General features: G+C 41.8%; 1 protein-coding gene across 3 annotated transcripts; it reads right to left on the reverse strand.

Moving 5' to 3' along the window:
* Window positions 1-193: 193 nt before the first annotated feature.
* fosb (FBJ murine osteosarcoma viral oncogene homolog B) lies at window positions 194-5,947 on the reverse strand. Of its 3 annotated transcripts, XM_026914380.3 has the most exons (6): window positions 5,413-5,947; window positions 5,018-5,205; window positions 2,862-3,194; window positions 2,618-2,725; window positions 1,414-1,737; window positions 1,209-1,274 (listed from the first exon to the last, which is right to left on the reverse strand). In XM_026914380.3, the coding sequence occupies exons 1-6, from the start codon at window positions 5,474-5,476 to the stop codon at window positions 1,209-1,211; spliced, it is 1,083 nt and encodes a 360-aa protein (XP_026770181.2). In that variant the 5' UTR covers window positions 5,477-5,947. The 3 variants fall into 3 exon arrangements, with proteins under 3 accessions (XP_026770177.2, XP_026770178.2, XP_026770181.2); XM_026914376.3 differs by having other exon boundaries at window positions 194-1,737; window positions 5,018-5,244; window positions 5,413-5,930; XM_026914377.3 differs by having other exon boundaries at window positions 194-1,737; window positions 5,413-5,927.
* Between the last annotated feature and the right edge of the window lie 5,205 nt (window positions 5,948-11,152).

An 11,152-nucleotide genomic window follows, 5' to 3' on the forward strand; every position in this document is an offset into this window, starting at 1 on the left:
GACAGGATATCTAGCTCTAAAAGCTCCTCCATCAGTGCCGGCCATTCAAGTCCTTTTCTATATCACTCAGGTCCATTTGGTTTTCTAGATCACATTTCCAAATCCTCGGGGTCAAAGAAGGAAAATGGAACACAATGCCTGCTCTGAAATGCCATTCGCTCCTGGTTTTTGACCTGCGTGTGGTAGCTGGTACGTTTGGCTTTTTTTTTTGTTTTTTTTTAAATCCTGCGTTTCCTCTGTGCAGTGTGGCTGTCGGTCCATGCTGGAGGGGAAAAGGGGGGCTGTCTGTGGTGCTGGGGTGGCCCGGCCATCATTCAAGGTTCCATGGGCTTTCAGGGTCCAATGGGCTCTCAGGGGCTGAAGGCTTCACAGAGTACCAGAGGCACATAGAGACAGAAGAGAGGAGAAACAGATGGGCAGATGGACGATGCAGGAGACAAGAAAAAGAGATAGATAGTGATTTGACTGACTGATTGACTGACTGATTGATTGATTGATTGTAGAGGGAAATGACGTCCCTTATTGTTTAAAAGTCCCGGCACAATGACAGAGAAGGAAAGGAAGGATTAGATGGAGGATGAAGAGTGCAGAAGTGGGTGGATTACAGTTTGGCCTATGAAAAAACTAAAATATTGAAGCCACAGAAGGTGTTTGCCCCCTTTTCAACTCAGACAAATACACTGTGCAGAGGATCAGCATGGAGAGAAAAAGAGAGCTCAAACACCAGCAGTAAGCAGGAGCAACGAGAGAGAGAGAAAGAAAGAGACCAAGCAGGAGGAGAGATAAATATAACTAAGTGCATTACCAGGTGTCATTTTAACATGTGTGAGTGTGTGGGGGGGGATGTCACAGGTGCTGACTCTTTTTGATACTATGTTTGAATCTATTACAAATTAATACTTTATCTGATAGTGATTCAGGCTTGAGTTAAGCAACTAAAGCACCAGTGCAAAAAAACATTTAGCTGGAACAAATGAAACGGTGAGAACTTTTGTACTTTTTTTTTGCAATAAATATAACTCTAAGATGTGAATATGCAATAACAAAGGGTCTTCTTGAAAAATGTCAAAGAGGCTGAGCACATCTACTGTGCTGCACATGATAAAGTGAATGATTGCATGTGTGTGTGTGTCTGTGTGTGTATGAAAAAGGGCAATGATAGGAAGGAAGGGGTCAGGGCATTCAGAGTGCGAGAAGTGAGGGCGAGTTCATGGAGTCAGAGGACTGCTCGCTGCTGCTGGTTCGCTGGTTAGCGCTGGCGCCGCAGGCTCCCTCTGGGTAGGTGAACACAAATGAAGATGTGTATGAGGGGATGTGGCTGCCAGCGTCAGGGTTACCGCCGACGTCGGCGACAAGGCACGGGCCACCCGGCGCCGGCTGGCTCGGCCCATAGAAAGAACTAGAAAAGGCTACCTCCTGCATCATCCCTTGCTGCTGCTGCACTGGCTGCTGCTGCTGCTGCTGCTGCTGCTGGTGGTGGTGCTGCTGGTGGTGATGGTGAGACGAGTAAGGTGGAGGCAGGTAGAACGCATCCTCCTTCACAGTCAAACCCACCACTGCCACAGAGGAGGATGGAGGCGGAGGAGGAGCCGGCGTCTGCTGCTGCTCCTCCTGGTAAGGGATCTTGCAGCTCGGCTGATGGGTGATGAGGACAAACTCCAGACGCTCCTTCTCCTTCTGCAGCTCTGAGATCTCAGCCTCCAGCTCGGCCTTCTCCTCCTCCAGCATATCGGTTTCCTAGAAAAAATGGAGACGAGTGAGAGTGAGAGACACTGAAAACCAGACAAGTCAGTCAAGTCTTGAATACAAGCTCCTCTGATTGGCAAGCTTGAAAAGATACCAAGGGATAAATTCAGAATCTTTTCTTTCCTTCTAAAACCATAAAGCAATAGTTCAGCTGGAGATGAGCCTGATTGCTTGATTCCAAAAGTAAAAACAAACAAACAAAAAGTTTTCAACTAAATTTTTGGTAAGTGGAAAATCATGTAAATGTCATTTTTGGTCAAAATGCTCCTTCGATGCTGGAACACATGCATGAGCTATGTGTAATTTTCCTCATATAATTTATAAAATTTAAATTTAGAAATAAATTTAATTTGTGCAGCGCTTTTAAGATACACATTTTCACAAAGCAACTTTACAGAAATCTGGATGTAGATTTAGATTCCTAATGAAGAAGAGGTGACAGTTGCAAAGAAAAACACTTGAGAGGGAAAATGAGGACAAAACTTTGAGAGAAACCAGAACCAAAAGGGAACCCATCATCTTCTGAGTGACATCAGATCATGAAATTATGAATCATTATAATCCACAATCATATATTATAAAGTCAAATGATACTAAGTGTGTTGATAGGATGTTCTATATGAGCATCATGGTCATTATGATTACAGCAGCAGTTCAGCAGGTACAAAAAAAATGTACAAATCATGTAGAAATCATCAGAGAGTAAGAATTCAACTGCATGATTAGCATGAACATTATTATAAGTCACATACTGCATTACTGTAACACTTACCATGCTGAGATTAAGATAATGCTTGTATATCCTCGCTCGCTTACACTATGGGTGTGGTATAAAGTCATATGCATGTGATTTGTGCAAGTAGCCGCTCACCGACTGTAGCCTGTCTGTAAGCTCACGCCGTCGATTGCGACACTTGGCAGCGGCCAGTTTGTTTCTCTCTCTCCTGACGCGCCTCTTCTCTTCCTCCTCTGGAGTCAGCTGGAAGAAGGGAAGAAAAGGTTTTCAACACTTGCACATGCACAAGAAAATGGCATACACACATGCACAAGAGAAGGAGACAAGATCTCAGGTTACATAAATACAAACCGTTCAGTCCAACATGAGCCTCGCTTACCGTTTCGTCACGCGTGCGCCGGCGGCTCCTTGACTGGCGCAAGGGACCTGGGGTGTCCGAGCTGGGAGGAGTGAAGCCCGAGCCGGAGGAGAAGCTTGGCCCTGGCATGTCGTATGGGTCCAGGGCCACCGACTGGGTCATGGTGGTCGTACCTGTGCCACTCTGCCCTGGTGCCACAGAGGAGATGAGGGTGGGTTGCACCATCCACTGCAGGTCCTGACTTGTGGTGATGGCAGTCACTGTGGGAACGAAGGAGCCAGGCATGTCCACCCCTGGAGCGCTGCCAGCTGACCCGCCACCCACCCCTACACCTCCAGCGGCAGATACACACTCCTATAGAACATGAACACACACAGGATCTAGGTTAAGTGGCTCTAAAGGTCATACAAGGATAACAAAAATGCCCAGGTTTATATCAATTCTGCTTGCTATTTCCATGATTCATCCTGAAGCCAACAATTTTATTGCCTTATTGCCTCAATATAAACAAACAAACAAACAAAAAATATTTTAGCTGCTTCCTTTTCCTATGTAGTCCCTATATAGTCAAGCTAGGGCCTAAAAGGGAACTAGACCATAAAATAGGTTTGAATGCTAAATGTAAATGATGCAGCTGTAAAAGTGCTATAGGTAAACACTTCTACACACAATATAGTGCTCTATATACTATGAACAGCATTATGAATTTAAGAAATTGCTTAGTTTATATTTTAACTGCAATATATTTTATATATAATTTATACAATTAACATAAATTAATTTTTTTATTAACATTATATATACAATTATTATTTTATTGTATTATATATAATTATTTATATTTATATTAATTAATACATAATTTATATATTAAATATAATAGATAATATAGAGATATGACAAGGAAGGAAAATATTAGAATTATCTTTGGGTCAACTGTGTCAAAGAAAAAAGGCTTCAGCATATAGGTAGGGTTCTTTAGGTATTTTTAGCTTAATGGTGCAGCAGAAGGTGATTAAGCATTTAGACATATAAGAATATAAATGCTGTTGACTATTAAAAGTATGTACAAGCTACAGCCTATGGCCTATCAAATACTAATGCTAATGCGATGCTGTTATTGCAATGTTATTATTTTTCTGTATCTAGGATATGAAGGAATAGGTTTTAACACTAAATATGTGCTGTAGCTGTGAAGGTGCTATATGCAAACACTTCTACACCCAGTGAAGTGCTCTATATGCTATAAACAGCATTATGCATTTAAAGAATTGATTTATTTTTAGTTACAGACTGAGAATACTAGCTTAGCAAATAGCTTCAATACTTTCAATAATTTAGAGTAATTTTCATACATTTTTTTGGTTTCATCTTATAGTGAATTACCTTGAGATTTTAGACTTAAATTATCATTATGATCATGATGATTATTATTACAACTATTATTATTACTATTATTATTACTATTATTATTATTATTATTATTATTGTTATTATCTGATTCTGGACGCAAAATCTGTGAATAAAAAAAGAACACCCTTTGACTTTTCCAGTGCGAAAAAATTGCGGTCTCGCTTCTTTATTTAGAAGCGGAGGCCGTCGGTAATGCCCGAGCGCGCGCGCGAGTTCGGGGAGGTTCGTTAATATTCATACGGCGCGTCAGACAAGAGACTCCGCACGCGTCAGCCAATCAGCGCTCTCGAGCCCGCCTTCCCCACCCCTCCCCCCGCCCCTTCCACGCTCCGCCTCCTCCGTCACTCCCCCAGTGCTCCCCTTAGCAACGCGACGTAACACTCCAAAATAGAACGCATTGACGTCACAGCGAGGCCAGAGCGACGAGGAGGGATCCGGAGAGCGGAGCGAGGGGGAGGGGCTTAGCGCGAGCGCGTCGGAGAGGTTCCACCGCTGTAATCCGCGTGCTGCCAAACACGCACACACACACACACACGCGCGCGCACACACACACACACACAGCACCGACTGCTCTGCACTCAAACTAATTGCGTTTGCGTTTTATTCTCACGTTATAGCGCATCAGGATGCACAGTTTACGCGCAGACTTTCAGAATATTTATGATTTATTTTTGCTACAGCTGTTCAGTAATAACAAACCACCCTTAATGCCACCGAGCGCTTTGACAGGTCATGCATGCAGCAAGCAAACTCTAAGGACTTACTTGTGGTGCAGTGGTGGTGGAGGGGCTCCCGAAGGAGTCCACCGAAGACAGGTACTGAGATTCGACCGACGGAGAGGAACTTCCACGGGAGCCGCTGTCCGGGTCACCGGGAAACCCCTGGAACATCTCCCCGGCAGAGCCGAGTGGAACCGAGAAAGCGCTCGCTCCCGGCGAAAATGGCACGTCACCTGGCGCCCAGCGAAAGATTTGGCCTTCTAGTGCACTGTCTAATTCATCATTACAATGCATTTACAAGTCACTTTAGTTGACTTGAATGCATGCACACCTACAGAGATCGCTATAAAATCTATACACTCTCATGTTAAACAACGTCACGTAAGCTAAACTAGGCTAGTAATATAACATTACATTACTTCAGCCATGCCATCACCTACCGTAACAAGATTTACTTGAAGAGTCAGTCAAGATGCCTTTCGTGTCTTTCCAAAAAAGTTGCATTAAGATGGCAATCCAGTTCTGCGTTGGGGGGAAACAAGTTTACAACTCCAAAGCGGAGACGTCCACCCTGGCTGGCGAGATCACAATCCCTAAAAGATTCCCTTTTTTTCGAAGTGTGCATTTATAAATCCATGAAAAAAATGTCCGCAGCGTGTTTGGTCAGCGATAATAAACAGCGTTTTGTGCGCGCGAGCCGGCGTCCCTCGTCTTCTGAATGAAGCCATCTGAAGACCGCTTTGTAAAGAAGGGTGTTCTGTCTCCGCCCCTCACTGGAGTTCCGCTGACGTAGGTGCCCATATATGGTTCATGGAGCGGTGTTTTTGTTTTTTGGTATCCTAGGCGATGACGTTTAGGGATTCCCTCACCCACAGAAAAAAACGCTCTAGCACTGTCGAGAATAGCAGCGTTTACTATAGCTTCCACAGGAGATATTTCTGATTGCTTTTTAAAAAAATTTTTTTTTCTTTAAAAATAGAGACTATAAAGAAACGATAGGGAAGGGCAATATTAGACTTATCTCTGGACCAAGTGCGTCAAAGAAAAAAAAAAAAGGTTTCAGCATATATGAATTTTGCTTAATGTTGCCAGGGAAGGTGTTAACATTAACAACAAAACAAATTAGATTAAGACACATATATGATGGGCTTGGGTTTGTTATTAAAAATTCTTTGCAAATAAACTACAGTCAAATATAATAATAATAATAATAATAATAATAATAATAATAATAATAATAATATTGCTTGCTATTTCTCGAGCTTACACAGTGCATACATAAGAAAATATATACTCAGATTTTACGTGTGATCTCTGTGCAAAATTCACAGAAGAGAAGGAAATGACTGAAATGACTGAGAGACATTTGAAAGCTGTCAGACTTGTATGCAGCAAGCATTGAAGGCGCTATCCGGTTTCTCAGGTGAAGGAAGGGGTTGTGGAAATGTGCTTTAAGCGAACACAAGTCTCCATTGTAAACTTTCTCATGGGCCTCACGGAATCCCCTGAGGTCTAATATTAGAGTCAGCCTCTCTAGCTCTGGTTGTATAACTGTCCTGGAAAATGTTTTAATGCAACAACATAAACAACAACTAGAAACACTCATCTTAAATGGTGGTGCTGTTAATGATAATGACAACAATGTATCATTGTAATGTCTCCATCATCAGCATGACCATCATTATTATCATCATCAGCAATAATAATAATACTAATACTACTACTACCACTACTGCTAATAATAATGATGACATAATAATAATAATAATGATAATAATAATAATAATAATAATAATAATAATAAGGATGCAATAGCAGGAGATCTCAAACCAGATGTTCTCATGATCACCAGCATAACTGAGGACATCAGACTACACTGAATACACGCTCAATGTCTGAAGGAACAAAGCCAAACTTGCCGGAAACTCACAAAGCTTCTTTTGTGTACTTGTACAGGAGGACATGTGCAACAGTGAGACACTCCAGAATGAACAGAAACTTTCATTCTTCGTTTACTCCCCTGTACAAGACAACGCGAGGAGCCTGAGATCGGAACTGGGAAGAAGAAAGGAGGAAAGAGAGCAACAGGAAATTGCAGGAGAGCTTTTGTGAGCCGCGAGGAAATACGAGGCAGAAAGAAAATGTCAACACTGAGTACAGGGCCGAGAGAGGACGACAACAATTAGTCAGCAGGCTGACGTCACTGACGGAGAACGTACTGTTCTGTCCACCGGCAGGTAGGAGCTCAGCTAGACTACTCTAACCAGCATGACTAACACGACGTACATGACTTTCACCAGGAATATCTCTCCACAAAATCAGCCACAACTCTCACCAGTGGCTAAGCACTGCCGGCCTGTGGCTACGTCAGAAAAAAGCGCATCATAGCTCCTTATGTGGGATGCAAACAGAGGAAGGAGGAGGAACAGAGACACCCGACAGCCAGACTCGGATTTCTCAGCTGCTGATCATATTTAATTGTCCTTTATTCTAAAGACTAATTTATCTCTATAGCTCTTGGCATTGGAGAGGATCAGGCTGAATATTTTAGACCCTTTAAGTCCAATTCTGCACTAAAATAAAAACAAGATAAAGCTCTATTCCACCATTCTTTAGTTATTTGTTTGTTTATTTATTTGTTTGTTCTTGTTTTTCATTAGACTAGTCGGTGCATGTGTTTGTTATAAAACAATTGAACATTCCTTGTTCTTCGATTAAATGCAAAATAACTCAACAGTATCAGTCCCATGTGTTGCCACTACTCCTTACAACCGAAATCTGCAGATGTGTATGTACAGGCGTTGCGTCGTCATGGAAACGCCGTTCCGGCACGTCTGACGCAACGACGTCATGACGAGTTGGTCTTTTTTTGTTTTTGTTGCGCAGCAACCGTGTCCCGTGGCAACCTCTGGGCCGCACAAGGAGCGTTGTATGAACGCCATCTAAACGCCTGCTATAGTACACGGTAGTGCACTACATATGGCGGCAGGAGCGTTTATTGTCTGTGCCCTATGTAGTGCGCTTGTAAAGGGAGTAAGGAGGCATTGAGTATTCCGCCACAGACGGAGTTGCAGACACGGAGACACGGATTTTGCTATGACTTTAGATACTTGGTGTACTTTTCGCTAACGAAACCTCTTTTTACGGAAGTATTTTTTTTTCCACAAGATGCACAGAAGCGTTATTCTTAGTTAGTCAGTCGCTGACAATAATTTACTGAAGTATTTGTTGGTTTGGGACGTTAGTTAGCTTAGCACGCTAATCATAACCTTTGCACTACTTGGAAAGCATTCTCGCGGCTAATCGCTGGTTACTAAACTGGTTTGCTTGCTGCTAAAAAGGTATCGATTAGATTAGTGCAAATAATGCAAACGAGCTAACAGCGGTGTAGCATTAGCACCTGAGCAAACTTCCTGTTAGCGAAGCGTTTCGCTAGCTGCAGCAGCTAGAGCTCATATAGCGTTTGCGTTTTGGCTTGGTGTCGTGTCTTTGTGTAAGAATTTGGACTCCTGCTTGTATTTTATCGCCAAAAGTTTTAAAATGAAAGCCCTGAGTTCAGCCAGGAGTCATGGTGGTTCTGCTTGCGTGGCTGTTTTTCTTTATTTATATCAGTTATAAACACGGAATTGCTATTCATGCTGATATGTTGATAATTGTGCACAATAATAATAAAAAAAAGATTATAGATTACACACCACTACATGTAGTTAACTGCAAGTACACTATATGGCCAAAAATCTGTGGACACCTGAACAATCACATCTCAAACTGTTGTCACAAAGCTGGAAGAACACAACTGTATAGGATGACTTTGTATGCTGTATTATTGTAATTTCCCTTCACTGGAACTCAGAGACCCAAACCTGTTCCAGCATGACAATGCCCCGGTGCACAAAGCGAGCTCCATGAAGACATACCCTGCCTCTCGGTTCGCCTCCTTACACTATGCACTAAAAGTATGCACTCTTTTTGTGAAAGAAAAAGTACCTACTTTTGAGTGTGTAGCAAAAGAGTATGCAGGTACAGGGACATACTAACATGTCATGTAACGAAGAGAACGTTGTGACTAAACCAACTCCTCATCGCATTTCAGCTTTTCTTCATTAATTATTTCTTATATAATTTATACAATATAATTTAATTTACCATTCCCTTTTTTTTTATTTTTCCACATTTCATTTACACCTCTCTAAAATGCGTCCTTGAATTCGGTGAAGCAAACCGTCACAAAACTCCTCCTCCCTCATGCAAGGAGTTGAAAAAGTGTCCACGGATCCACACTTCGAAAATCTACCGGAAATAGTAGACCATCCGGGTACCTTTGGGATACTCATTTCAACATACTATGATTTGGGACACACTAAATCTAATCTCGGATACTATTTAGGACGGATAGTAGGCGAATTAGGATGCAGGGATGGTTTGCCAAGGTTGGAGTGGAAGAACTCGAGTGGCCTGCACAGAGCCCTGAACTCAACCCCTGAACCACTGAACACTTTTTGGATGAATTGGAACACCGACTGCAGCCCAGGCCTCCTCGCCCTACACCAGTGCCTGACCTCACTAATACTCTTGTGGCTGAATGATCATAAATCTCCACAGCCACGCTCCAAAATCTAGTGGAAAGCCTTCCCAGAATAGTGGAGGTTATTATAACCACAAAGGAGGAATAAATCTGGAATGGGATGCTCCAAAAAACATATATAGGTATGATGGTCAGGTGTCCACAAACTTTTGGCCATATAGTGTGTCTGCAGTCCACCTGGGTTTTGGGTGGAAAAATATATTTTTATATTTTACAATTCATGTGCTAAGTAGAATGAGCATTAATTTACCAACGTGTAACGAGTTTACACTGTACGATTTTTCTGTCAGACAAAAATCACACATCGTAAACAAACTCTTGATTATGAGTTGTATCGCAATGTGATGTGCTCATCGTGGCCGATTTAGCGCCGTTGCAACTAAAGATGGCTGCCATGATGCTCCTCTAAAAGCTGTCAACAGGAGGATGGCATAAGAGCATGCAAAGCTCACAGGGCAGCTACTAATACAGTAGTGGTGATGGTGGAACTGAAACATGCTAACGAACAGAAAAAATATCCTTATTACCTCAAGCTCACTTGGAAAATATCCTTATTACCTCAAGCTCACTTGGAAAGGTGATTTTTTATTTATTTATTTTTTAATGCAAGCCCATTTTCAACAGGAGCCCAGATCACATTGATTGATGACGGAAGCACAATGTAGTAATTATTTTTTTTTAATCACAGATCTATCATAAGAGGATCTTCATTGTATAATCTGACATGGTGTACATGTTACCACATATCTGTTATAGTATTCAGGCAAGATTGTATTGGGATTATCTCATACACTGTGACGAGAAATAATCTGGCTTAAGTCAGCAATTATGTTTATTAGCAAGCTCAAAAGGTTCACCCACATTGACAATTTAGTTAATTTGCTTCAGTGGACAAAGGTTTACTTTAAGTATTTTTAAAGGTGTGGAAAAAGTGTGCTGTGTGTGCAGTCAAATTAAAAGTCAATAGGATTATGAAAACAGCTTTGAGAAGATTTAAAAGAGAAAAAAGACCTTTTACAGAATGGCTTAAAAGGAAATCAGAGTTTCTGCAGGTCCTCTGGTTTCCTCCCACCTGTCAAAAACATGCCAGTAGGTGGACTGGCTACGCTAAACTGTTCCTAGGTGTGAATGTGTGTGTGGATGTGTGTGTGCATGGTGCCTTACAATAGACTGGTGTCCCACCCAGGATGTGTTCCTGGGTTGCGCCCATTGTTCCCAGGATAGGCTCCGGATCCACCGTGATCCTGACCAGGATAAACTGGTTACTGAAGATGAATGATATTATAACCGACAGTGAAAATTACAGTTCAGAAATGGAAGAAGTGCAGAGGCAAAGATGTGACCAGATAGAGTTCTTAGCAGGAAGTGGAACAAATGCTAATTTATATCAAATTCAGAAATATAATTTAGATTGTTTCACTTGTAATTTAGTAATAAACTATTATTGACAATTTTGTTATTCATGATGAAAATTTGAGATTTGTGTTAATGTTAAATGTCATCTTGGTTTCATTGTGAAGTAAGTTTACACAGACGTTTGCACTCAACTGTAAATCAAGTTCAGCTTCTTACTGGAACATGAGCTCTGACTGCAC

The sequence above is a fragment of the Pangasianodon hypophthalmus genome, chromosome 6, assembly GCF_027358585.1.
Source record: "Pangasianodon hypophthalmus isolate fPanHyp1 chromosome 6, fPanHyp1.pri, whole genome shotgun sequence".
In the NCBI taxonomy this organism is placed as follows: domain Eukaryota; kingdom Metazoa; phylum Chordata; class Actinopteri; order Siluriformes; family Pangasiidae; genus Pangasianodon; species Pangasianodon hypophthalmus.

Coding starts and splice junctions, on each gene's coding strand:
- fosb (XM_026914376.3), bottom strand. CDS start 5,476: ATGCAACTTTTTTGGAAAGACACGAAAGGCATCTTGACTGACTCTTCA. Junction 5,245..5,412: donor TTCAAGTAAATCTTGTTACG/GTAGGTGATGGC, acceptor ATGATGAATTAG/ACAGTGCACTAGAAGGCCAA. Junction 1,738..2,617: donor TTACAGACAGGCTACAGTCG/GTGAGCGGCTAC, acceptor CATTTTTTCTAG/GAAACCGATATGCTGGAGGA.